General features: G+C 39.9%; 1 protein-coding gene and 1 non-coding gene across 3 annotated transcripts in view; both read left to right on the top strand.

The window, feature by feature from the left end:
* The window catches only part of Sae1 (SUMO1 activating enzyme subunit 1), a 61,318-nt gene that overhangs the window by 13,076 nt on the left and 35,714 nt on the right, over window positions 1–12,528 (top strand). For both annotated transcript variants that reach the window (XM_026410417.2, XM_077793028.1), the window contains exons 3-5: window positions 1,605–1,778; window positions 4,378–4,520; window positions 6,188–6,287. In XM_026410417.2, coding sequence (XP_026266202.1) covers window positions 1,605–1,778; window positions 4,378–4,520; window positions 6,188–6,287 — 417 coding nt within the window. The remainder of the gene's footprint in view (window positions 1–1,604; window positions 1,779–4,377; window positions 4,521–6,187; window positions 6,288–12,528) is intronic.
* On the top strand, window positions 1,292–1,401 carry LOC113197944 (small nucleolar RNA U6-53/MBII-28). The gene has a single exon (XR_003302775.1). It is a non-coding gene; the product is annotated as a small nucleolar RNA U6-53/MBII-28 (small nucleolar RNA).

Here is a 12,528-nt window from a genome sequence, read left to right as displayed (position 1 = left end):
GGCTTTTTTAGTAGTGTAGGTGAGAGGCACAAGGGATTTGAGTAAAGACCTTGATAATAGAGATAATAGAGATGGTTTATGGAACTATATACAAAGTGAAAAGATGAATGGTTTCGAGATGAAAACTTAGGGGCAAATAGGGACAGGAAAAAAAGGGAAGGAAGAGGAGCGTCTGAGAGGACAGGGGACAAGTAGAAAGTTGTAAGCAAGTTGTGCTCTTTGGACTGACAGTAATAATGACTGGCACTGATGGAGGAATTAATGAGTTTTATGTTTTTTTATTAACATCTTCATTTTACTTGTGAATCTCACATACTTTTCTCAAGGTCATACAGTAAGTTGTTGAACCAGGATTTGAATTAAAGGTTTTAACAAAACCTGAATTATTCCAGAGTCTTTGCTCTTAACCACTGTGATATCTAGCCTCTCAGTATAGAGATCTCTGAAGAAAGAGGAGGGGATGGGTCAAAAGATACTGTTAGAGGGTTGATCTGGAGTGGGAGAAGGGCCAGTTCATTTTCTTGAAGGAAAGACAGTAAGGAAGTGTGTGTACCTGGATATTTAGTAGGAGGAGATGAAGGGAGATTACTTCTGTTGAACCTAGTCTCAATGAAGGTAGCGAAGTCATTTGCAGATTAAGAGTTCAATTAGATGTTTGTGTGAAAAAATGCTTTGTGAGCTGTATGGAATCTGTAATCCCTCTGGCTATCAGGGAGTTACAGTATTCTATGTTTGAGGCTCTACTGTACTGACATCCAGCCGTATGGTAAAATTCCTCTGCTCTAGTCCCCACTCATCTTTCCTCCTGAGTTTGAATTGAATTTAAAAGTTTATTTTAAGTATTCTTAACTATGTCTGGTTTTTGCATTGTTTTTTTTTAAGAGAGAATTTTTTAATATTTATTTTCCAGTTATCGGCGTACACATCTTTGTTTTTATGTGGTGCTGAGGATCGAACCCGGGCCGCACGCATGCCAGGCGAGCATGCTACCGCCTGAGCCACATCCCCAGCCCCTTTTGCATTGTTTTTAAATCCTTTGTAGACAGGGACTGCATCCTTTAAGCTACCTAATGTTTCCATGAATGCTTAAGGTTGGGCACATGATAGGTACTTAGTCAATTCTTACTATTGGTAATTGTTACAGTGATTATAAATTTAAGCAGATTTAAGTGGAAAAAAGCATGGACTTTTCTGTTCCTGAGTGAATTTCCCTTATGAACACAAGGGGGTGCTATTTAACCATCAATGACCAATTAAAAACCATTAAAATGTCCTATTTAAATGGAAGGAGTCCCAGTGATGAGTTGCCATGCTAATACTGAGCCACCAGGTAGGGCAGTATTGCCCTGGTCTGGGTGTCAGTGAGTTTAACAAAACTTCTCAAATGGAGACCTGAGGGACATGTTAAAAAAATATTAAAAAATATAAAAAGAAAAAATAATCTCAGAAGGAATTAAGAGTAGGGTCTCTGCATTATGCTGATTATTATAGGAGCCGTACAATTTGATGGTAAGTATTTTAGCTGTTGTCTCAAATCAGTTCACTGTCTTTGAGATTTGTTTTCAAGGAAAATTCAAGCATTAAGAAAAAATATTTATTCCCAGGTATCTCCAGAAGATCCCAGAGCTCAATTCCTGATTCGTACTGGGTCTGTTGGCCGAAATAGGGCTGAAGCCTCTTTGGAGCGAGCCCAGAATCTCAACCCCATGGTGGATGTGAAGGTGGACACTGAGGATATAGAGAAGAAACCTGAGTCATTTTTCACTCAGTTTGATGCTGTAAGTTTCTTAGTGTAAAGCCTGTGGGAATTAAGCAAATTTAAGCACTATTTACAGGTATTCTAGAGGGTTTAATCTCAAATTCTGAGCTTTTTCCCAAGTAAATTTATAAGCTTTTCTGTTGTTTTATGCTTAGTACCTTTCACAAGTGTGTTGCCAGTAGGTCCAATCTGTTGGACCTGCTGTGGCTGTTCATGACGTTGCCGTCTGCTGGCTTCTCTGGGCATGTGTTTCCCTAGACCAGATTTCAGGATTGGTGTTCTGTCTTCTTTCTAGAATCTGCGTGTATTGCAAATATTTGCCCCTGAAAACTTAACAAGTTGTTGATTAATTTCTGTGGCATTTTATTGTTAGAAATACCAAACTGTAGCTTGTGTTTTGTCTTAGGAAAGAATACACCTGATCTTGATCTTGGTTTATGTCTGTCTTTTTTTTTGCTCATGGATAACTAGACAAAATCACCATAGTCATAAGCCAAATGAATCCTATCCAGCCTCATCTGCTTTCACTGCTGAATCTATCTATGCAGATGCAAGAGGATAAGTTAAATCTATGTCGGTATCTGTGACCTTTCAGACATAGTTCCGTGTACTTTGGGAAAACTTAACAATTCAGGTAACTGAAATGATTACCTTACGTAAAAGGTTAGAATTTGGCCTGGATAGTTTGTTTTTCACACTGCTATATTTTATAGCTTGCATGTATCTGTTTAGACATGGGCTCAGAATGTTGGATCATCTGTACATTTGTCTTTTTTCCTTTTTTTACCAATTCCTTCTATTTTGTAGTTGTAGGTAATATGATATATTCCATTTGGACATAAGTCTTTTTAAAATTTTCTCATCCATAGTTCAGATTCGGTTTATTTCAGTTATCCCATAAACTTATAGAAGTAGAGAGATTTTTTTTTTTTTTAGAACAGATGCATGAGGCCAGTGCTGTGTACCTGCACAGGGAGAGTGATTGTCTCTTTGGGCCCTGTTTGGCTGCTCCTGGCAGGGGTTGTAGTCACTTTTGACTCTGCTGGGTTCCGTTTAATCAATTGTTTGTGTGTGTCCTCTGTGGCTTTCTTACCTTTCAGATGTGATTTTTTTTCCTTGGATAACTACATCTTTTGAAACACCAAAGGAACACATTTCTCTGAGCATTATTTCAGTTTCCAGGCAAAGAGTGTCTGTCAACTGAAAATGGCCTTGTGTTCAGGAGAAAGCATGTGCGATTTGGAAGTTGTCTTTTGATGGTGATCACAGAGCTTCTCCTGAAAAGATAGAGTTTTGTGCAGTAGAACTTGGCTGTTTCCAATACCTATTTATTGGAAAACAACCCAGAGGATGCAGAGCACCGGTTTACTGCCTTAAGTCAGAGAAGGTCACTTGGTCTGTAACCTTTTTCTTTTGTCCTTACTTTGATAAAGTTTCTTCCAGCAAACTGTGGACAAATAATTCCAATGGGACTTGTTTATCTTTGTCTTAAAATATCAATCAAAAAAGGAAGCTGAAGGAGTCAACTTTAGCAAGATCTTGTCTCAAAATAAAAAAAAAAAAGTTTGGGGAGGTAGTTCAGAGACGAGTGCCCTGGGTTCTATCCCCAGTGTTGGGGAAAAGTAAAAAAAGAGACAAAAACCCGCGTATTTGAAAATAACCTGGATCAATTAAAAAAATTAGTTTTGGGTCTGGGATCATAGCTCCCATGGTACTCGTCTGGGATCATAGCTCCCATGGTACTCTAGCATGCGTGAGGCACTGGGTTTGAACCCTAGCACCACATAAAAATAAAGGCACACTGTCCGTTTACAGCTATGAAAAAATTAGTTTTATTTCTTTAAATGTTTATCTATTTATTTATTTATAGTTGTAGTTGGACACAATGCTTTTATTTTATTTATTTATTTTTATATGGTGCTGAGGATCGAACCCAGGGCCTCGAAACATGCTAGACAAGTGCTCTACCGCTGAGCCACAACCCCAGCCCAGTTTTTCTTTTATCAGTTATTTAGATTTTAATAGATTTAGCTAATGGTTTAGAAATAACTTGGTAAGTTATCACTGTCTTTTTCATGTAAACAGTGAAATGTGGTTTTTATATGTTAGTGGATTAGGGGAAGCGTTCCTTTTTTTTTGGGGTGGGGGGCAGTGCTGGGGATTGAACCCAGCATCCCTGTGCATCGAGGCAAGCACTCTACCAACTGAGCTATATCCCCCAGTCCAGGGCAAGTGTTTCCTAAATGGTTTTTCCTTTCTAGCTAAACATATTTCTTTTTGGTCATATAAAGTGACCATCACATAACTTACATTTTCTTTTTTTTTAGTTAGATAGTCCTTTATTTATTTCACGTGTTGCTGAGAATCGAACCCAGTGCCTCACACATGCCAGGCAAGTGTGCTAGATGCTGAGCCCCAGCCCACATAACTTACATTTTCTATGCACTAAAACCTGCAGCTTCTCTTTTGTATTCTAACTGTAGCACTCAAAGAACCTGTTGTACCAGTTTGAAACTGGCTTCAAACGTGTCCCGAAAGACTGTTAATTAAGATTTATGTAGACATCAGGGCAATGAGTCACAGTTTGCAAAACTCACACCCAGACTTTCTTTTTGCAGGTATGCTTAACTTGCTGCTCTAGGGATGTCATAGTTAAAGTTGACCAGATCTGCCACAAAAACAGCATCAAGTTCTTCACAGGAGATGTTTTTGGCTACCATGGATATACATTTGCCAATCTTGGAGAGCATGAATTTGTAGAGTAAGTGTTGGAACAGAAAAAGAAAAAAAGGTATTTTCAAAATTTAGTTTTATATACTGGTAGGAAAAAAGGAATGTAAGGCAAGTATTTTACTGTTACCACTCAAAATAGTCTGAAAGCAAGCCATTAACAATTATTACTGAACACAGTGGATTGTGAGTTCAGAATTATAGGAGATACAGCCACCGTATTCCAAAAATGGTCTAATTTTAAAGCCTAAAGCAAGCAGAGTTCTGTGATAAAGTACACCACTGGGTATTTGATTAGTCCAGACTTTATGTGTTGAACCCACATTTTCTGCATAGGGAAGGCTTGCTTGGATTGTAAACATTTGTACCCTAAACTGAGTACACATAGTTAGATGGGTTCTCTTGGAGGCACATTCAGCCAAAGTCTACCTTGGAAAAGCTCCAAGGTCCAGAGACAACTCTGGTGGAAAAAACAGACCTTATCCCTTATTTTGAACATTGAGGCTGCATATTTTGGTAATTCTCACATGGTAGGATCTGCAACATTTTGAGTTTGTAGCTTCTGGATGAAAGATGGCCGATGATATACAGTATTATAAAAAATTGTGAGTTGGGTTTTTTGGACTAGTTACACACACACACACACACACACATCTGTGTGGCTTATTTGATACATAGGCTACAAATTTTAACCACTTTCCCTTCCTCCCTCGCCAACTCCCTAAAGAGAGGCCCGGTGGGGTGGAGCTTCCTAGCAAGAGCCCAAGAACTGCTCTCTTTTGTTCAGCCTGTCAGGCAGGTTGCTAAACCTTCTCTGGTACGCAGATTTCTGGCCTATAAAAACCAAGTAGGGAAAAGACCAACACTCAATATATCTCTAGCATTATGTGATTTTAGGAATATACTTTGACTGGGGATGGTGCTCAGTGGTAGAACACTTAACCTACCTATGTTTTCAAGGTTTTGGGTTCAGTCTTCACGGGGGGGGGGGGGGGAGAGGAAAGAAGAATAGAAAAAAGAGCCAGGTGTGGTGGTGCATGGCTATAATCCCAGCATCTTGGGAGGCTGAGGCAGGAGGATTGCAAGTTCAAAGCCAGCCTCAGCAAATTAAGGCACTAAGCAACTCAATGGCTCAGTGGTTGAGTGCCCCTGAGTTCAAACCCCAGTCACTAGATACGTATATGTGCAAATATGCATACACACGTGCATCTATCATGTATGTTTTATGTGGGAGTGGACATGCTGGGGATAGAACCCTAGGCCTGTGCATGCAAGGCCAATGCTTCATATCTTGAGCTACATCTCCAGTCCAGGAGGATACTTTTATGTGGTTTATGTTAGGAGCAAAAAAAAGAAAAAGGAAAAAAAACTATCTAGTTCCTTGGGTAGGTATGTAATAAGTAGATAATGTCATAGTAGTGAAAAGCAGGTCATGAATCACTTTGACTTATTGGGAGCTTGTATGTTTTGGGCAGTGTGCTGAACAATGTATGCTATTTCTCTTCTCACAGTTGTGGTGTCAGGGATTGCTGTTCCTACAAAGTCGGTGACTTATCAGATAAATAAGTGGCAGAACTGGGATTTGAACCCTGGCCTGTCTGACCCCAAAGTTTTTGATGTTACATACTCTGCGAACTGGTAACATTTTTTATTTTACTGGCATGATTCACAGGGTAGACTCCGTTTGTCACCCTCTAGGGAGAAAACCAAAGTTGCCAAAGTTAGCCAAGGAGTAGAAGATGGACCTGATACCAAGAGAGCAAAACTTGATTCATCTGAGACAACTATGGTCAAAAAGGTACTTATAATGTGGGGGAGCAGAGGTTAGAGGCCATGGGGACTTCTAGAGGATCCGATGGGCCTTTTTACATTTGTAAATGAGAGAAATAAGCTCAGTTGAGCAGTCTTGAGGGGAAAGCCCATGCTTACTTAACCTTACACCATGTAATGGGATATGCTGCTGCTTAGTGCCAGATGGCTGTTGCCATGAGGAAATGTGGGTCCAGTTCCAGAGGTGAATGTTTTCCCCTCAGTACTGGGCATTGAACTCAAGGGTGCTATACCACTTGAGCTCTGTCCCCAGCCCTTTAAAAAAAATATATATATATAAAATATATATATATTATGTATTTTTAGTTTTAGGTGGATACATTACTTTGTTTTTATGTGGTGCTGAGGATCAAATCCAGTGCCTCATGCATGCTTAGGGGAGCGCTCTACCACTGAGCCACAACCCCATCCCTGTCCCCAGCCCTTTTATTTTTTATTTTAACACAGTGATTTACAAGGGTGCTGGTTCAGCCTGAGCTTGTGAACCTTTTGCCACAGCCTCCTAGTAACTGGGATTACAGGTGTTCACAACCATGAAAAACCATGAAGAATAAAAAGATCTAGGGATGTGACTGTGTGATTAAGAACTCCTGGGTTCGGGGCTGGGATTGTGGCTCAGAGGTAGAGCACAGGCGAGACCCACGTTCAATCCTCAGCACCACATAAAAATAAAGGCATTGTGTTGTGTCCATCTACACCTAAAAAAAAATGTTAAAAAAAAAAAAAAAACCTGGGTTCAGTACCTGGTACTTAAAAAAAAAAAAAAGTCAGAAATACAGATTTTTGTATAGGGTACATACTCAATCTGCCTTGAATGCTATTCTGGTAAATACCCTGGAGGTCAAACAACATGTCTGTGTGGCTTATTTGGTACATAGGCCACAGATTTTAACCTCTGATATATGGTTTTGAGCAGAAGCCATTACTTTTATACAAAAAAAATTTTCTTTTCTACTGAGCTATAGCCCCATTTTTTCCCCCCTAAATTTTGAGACAGAGCCTCCCTAAGTTGCCCATGCTGCCTCAATCATCCCAATAGCTAGGATCAAAGCTGTGCCACCACCATGCTTGGCTGGCTTTTTTTTTTTTTTTTAAGTATTTTTTCAGTTGTAGTTGGACACAGTATCATTTATTTATTTATTCTTAATTGTAGTTGGACACAATACCTTTATTTCACTTATTTATTTTTATGTAGTGCTGAGGATCGAACCTAGGGTCCCGAATGTGCGAGGCAAGCCCTCTACTACTAAGCCATAACCCTGCCCCAATCTTTATTTATTTATTTTTATGTGGTGCTGAAGATGCCTCACATGTGCTAGGCAAGTACTCTACTGCTGAGCCACAATTCCAAACCCTTGGCTGTATTTTTTTTCTCTCTTCTTTCACCAAAAACCTTTAATAAGAAAAACATTTAGCGTTGACAGATGTTATCAGTTGTATAGATATGTATATGTGCAAATATGCATACACATGTGCATTTATCATGTATGTTGTATGTGGGGATGGACATGCTGAGGATAGAACCTGGGGCCTGTGCGCATGCAAGGCCAATGCTTCATCACTGATCTACATCTCCCGTCTAGGAGGATACTTTTATGTGGTTTATGTTAGGAGCATAGCCTATGTTTGGATTTGGTGCAATAATTAGATTCCTTTTATTGAAAGGAATAGGAAAGAGATCAGAAGTCAATGGTTTCCGTAACTTGTGCTGGAATTTAAGAAAAAGGATATCATGGGATGGGGAGAGTGATTTGAAGTGGCCAGAATTGGTTTTGTTGGAGTAAGAGGAAAGATATGACCAAGTCCATATTTACTCTGCTTTGTAGATTTAAATGTTGATAAAGAAAAAACAGCTGGTCAGAATGTCAAGTTAAAATTGCTCTAAAGGGGGGGATTCTAAAGAGTGCAGAAACCACAAAAGAGACTGCAGAAAACCGCAGAAGTGGAACTCTTAGAGGCTTCAGCAAGGCAGCGCTGGAGATTTTCTTTCTTTTGCTCTTTGTGTTTGTATTGGAATAGCTTGATGCTGTGCTTGTGATACAGAGGAATTATTAAGCCCTAATTTTAGTGACTATTCACAGGACCATAATTATCCAGAGTGAACATTGGTGTTTTGGCCAAAGCTTGAGTCCTTTTCTTTCTTTTTTTTTTAAGACCCAGTCAAGCTTTATCTGCATAGCTCTGGGAGTTTGGTGGGGGAGATAAATTGTTAACACACTGAGGACTACAAAAGCAGCTTTGTGGGTGCTGTCAGTTTATAAATCACACCCTCTTACAAGTGAGACACTTGGCCTTGGTGTGAAAGGTTTAATGGCTTAAGGGCCTTCTCTGATTGAGGCATGTCTTTTAGGAGAGAGCCTTTGCTTTGTTAGTCATTCACAGCTGGAAGTTTCCCTGGAGTCAGTTCTGATGGTGCCCACTGGTGTGGATCTGGAAACCTCTTTGGGGAGCCACTTTATCTCACTATGAGGAGAATGTGGCAGCCTGTGCTTTCACTCGGGGCCTTGGTGCACCATTCCTTAGCACTCCATGGTCAGAGCTTTTTGTGAAGCCTCTTCCTGTGTGGGGTCAAATTTGAAGGTATGAAAATATTCCCCAGCTGACATTGTTAGTCAGCTGTTACACTTGGACAATTCAGGCTTAAATTCCAACCAGGAGCCCCTTAAGGTTGCAGGGCATTCAGTGCATTCCTGATGACAATCCCTGGGATTCCAAATCTTGTCTTGGTGAGGCTTCACCAAGAGTGCCCTTCAAGGGCTGGGTTGAGTTGGATTTTGGCCTTTCCACCTTATAATAACATGCCTCCTTTATTTTGGCAGAGATACATTTGTGATTTTGAAGTACTCTTCGTAGTAAAAAATTCCTTGATTGAGATTCTACCCCTTTGCCTAAATTGTACAGAATAACTAGTTGGGTTATGCTCTGAGAATGCAGGATGGGGGTGGGGAAGCCACCACTTCCTGTTTCCTGTGAAAGGTTTCTGGTTAGAGTTCCCTTCCCCTCACCCCTTTTCCTAAGTTCAACCAAATGTTGTAAAGCCACTTTTGCTTCAAGGTACACGTTGTGCTCCTAAATTAGAAACTTAAAAAACAAAGAGGAAAAACAGTTTGTGGTTTTCACACCACCTAGGAAGATACTGGGCCTTTCTAGCACCTGTGCCATCATGATAAATAAGGCAGTAGGAAAATGCCTGGCCTGTTGAGGTGATCAGTTTGTTTGCTTCCTTTAGGGTGCAGAAGTCACAAGACAGATTTCATCAGAATTAGGTCGTTGTCACAGGCCTGATATAGACAGTGATGTGCAGGAGATAAAGGAGAGAGTAAAGATGTGGTGGTGAGGAAGTGTCTGAAAAGGTTTCCCAGGGAAGTGTTTGAGTCAGTTTGTGAAGGACAAAAAGTTTGCCAAGCATCAGAGCCTGGACCTAGTATGCAGTCAAAGAAAATGAGATAAACAAAATGACAGATGTACGGGCAGAGTCACACTGGCTTTCCCCACTCCAAGACAGCCAGTTCTTTCTGTCAGTTAAATAATGTCTGTTGCATGTAAGGCACTGTATGGGTGCAGAAGCACAGTCCTGTTCTATCAGCCTACAGCTGATGGAGAAGCCAGAAATGGCCTGACCTGATACCTCAGCTGCAGAGGGAGGAAGAGATGGTAGAGAGCATAGACAGTGATCTGAGGGCACAGGCTGACAATTTTTAGGAAAACTGAAGTTTTATGAAGAAATAGTATAAAATATGTAAAAATTGACAACATTCTGAAGAAAACAATTCAGATTAAAAGGCCACTGTCCCACCTGTGTTGTTCACATTTTGTTTTTTGAGTTGTTGGGGGCTTCTGGAGATGAGTTGTCTGTTCTTAAAATAGTAGGTGACTAATTTGGGCACTGTTAATATTCCTGATGAATTAGTTGAGAAATTTCACAGTTGAGGATTGATTCTAATTTATTTTTTAAATATTTATTTATTTTTAGGTGTAGATGGACACAACATAATGCCTTTATTTTTTTATGTGGTGCTAAGGATCGAACTGGCCCGGCGCCATCCCACCCTCCTGCCTGTGCTAGGCTAGCGCTTTACCCCTGAGCCACAATCCCAGCCCTCTAATTTATTTGTTTATTTATTTAGAGCAGTATTTAGGAATGAGGCCAGGAGATTACTACTTATGAGCTATATCCCTACCCTTTTTTCTTAAATTTTATCTTGAGATGGGGTCTTGCTAAATTATGCAGATTAGCCTTGAATTTGCAATCCTTGTCTCAGCCTTCAGAGTAGCTGTAACCAGCAAAAAACCAAGCGTTTCTGTGTCTTCCTTTTGTTGGGGGAGGTAAAGAAAGGGTACTGGAGATATAGTCCAGGGACAGTTTACCAATGAGCTACTATTTATTTATTTATCTATGAGCCCTATTTATTTATCTATTTATTGGTACCAGGGATTGAACCTAGGAGCACCTAACCACTGACCCACATCCTTTTTATTTTTTATTTTGAGACAGGGTCTCACTAAATTGCTGAGGCTGACCTTGAACTTTTTTTTTCTTTTTAAATTTTTTTTATTTGTTCTTTTTAGTTATGTGTAACAGTAGAATGTATTTTGACATTTTATATATACATGGAGTATGACTTCCCATTCTTGTAGTTGTACATAATCTGGAGTTACAATGATTGTGTATTTGTATTCGAACATAGAAAAGTTATGTCTGATTCATTCTACTGTCTTTCCTATTCCCATCCTCCCTCTCTTCATTCCCCTTTGTCTAATCCAATGAATTTCTATCCACTCCCCTTATTGTGTTTTAGCATAGCATATCAGAATGGTCAGCCTTTGGGTTTTTTTGAGATTGGTTATTTCACTTAGCCTGATAGTCTCCAGTTCATCTATGGCCTTGAACTTTGGATCCTCCTATCTTAGCCTCCAGAGCTGCTGGGATTGCAGGTGTGTGCCACATTGCCCAGTTGGCTCCTCTATTTTTATGCAGTACTAGGGATGGAACCTAGGGTCTCAGGTATGAGGGACTATGTCCCCACATCTCCAACCCCACCCAAATGGTTTTAATATCATCGCACTATTCTATATGATCCTTATTATCTTCTCCCGGGTTCCTCTGGCCTTTGCTCCTAACCAGGTAACTCTAGGGCTGCTAGTTCATTTGTTTGAATTAGAAAGATACTTGGAAGGGCAGATAAAGCCCACAATCCTGTTGGGTGTGGTGCCCCCACCACCACCACCCCACCGTTCTGTGGATTGAACCCCATACCTTGTACATGGTCAGCAAGCACTATAACATTGAGTAATGCCCCTAACCCTTTTTAAATTTTATTTTGAGATGTTTTGCAAGCTGGCCTAGAAACTTATGATCCTTCTCGCTTAGCCTTCTGATTACCTGGGATTACATACCTATGCCACAGTGCCTGACTTGGCTTTGTTGTATCACATGTGTCTAAGTATAACTTTAGGACTTATTATGCAATAATTTAGACATAAAATAAGAAGGATATAGGAAACCCACCTGCGATCTAAAGCATTAACATTGCCCTAGTGGTTGAGAACCCATGGTTGTCCTCCCAACGTGAGTTATCATCCTCAATTTTTTCTTGTTCATGTGTTTGTTCGTTCGTTCTTTCTTTCTTTCTAGTTGTAGAAGGACACAGTAACTTTATTTTGCTTATTTTTATATGGTGCTAAGGTTCGAACCCCGTGCCTCACATGTGCAAGGCAAGTGCTCTACCACTGAGCCATAACTGCAGCCCTATATATTTCTTTTTTTTTAACTTGTGGATGAACACAATGCCTTTATTTTATTTATTTATTTTGATGTGGTGCTGAGGATCGAACCCAGTGCCCCACATGGCACAAGGCAAGCCCTCTGCCACTGAGCCAAAATCCCAGCCCTTGTATTTCTTTTTTATTGTGTGTATATATATATATATATATATATATTTACATGTCCAAGCACTATCTGGAATTGCTTTTGCATGCCTTTTAACTTCAGAATTGGTTTCATATTGCATTGTGCTGCACCTGCTTTTTAATAGCAGCTTTTTGTTTGTGAGGACATCTGTATGGAGTTAGGGCTTTTCGGTTCATTATGGTAGCCACTAGCCACATGATTATTTAAATTAAAATAATTAAAATTACATGCCATAAAAAGTTGAGTCCCTAAGTCTCACTAGCCACATTTCAAGTGCTTAGTAACCACACATACCTCT

The sequence above is a fragment of the Urocitellus parryii genome, chromosome 15 (genome assembly GCF_045843805.1).
Source record: "Urocitellus parryii isolate mUroPar1 chromosome 15, mUroPar1.hap1, whole genome shotgun sequence".
Taxonomy (NCBI): Eukaryota; Metazoa; Chordata; class Mammalia; order Rodentia; family Sciuridae; genus Urocitellus; species Urocitellus parryii.
The sequence above is the reverse complement of the archived record's forward strand: the minus strand, read 5'-3'. Positions and strand labels throughout refer to the sequence as shown.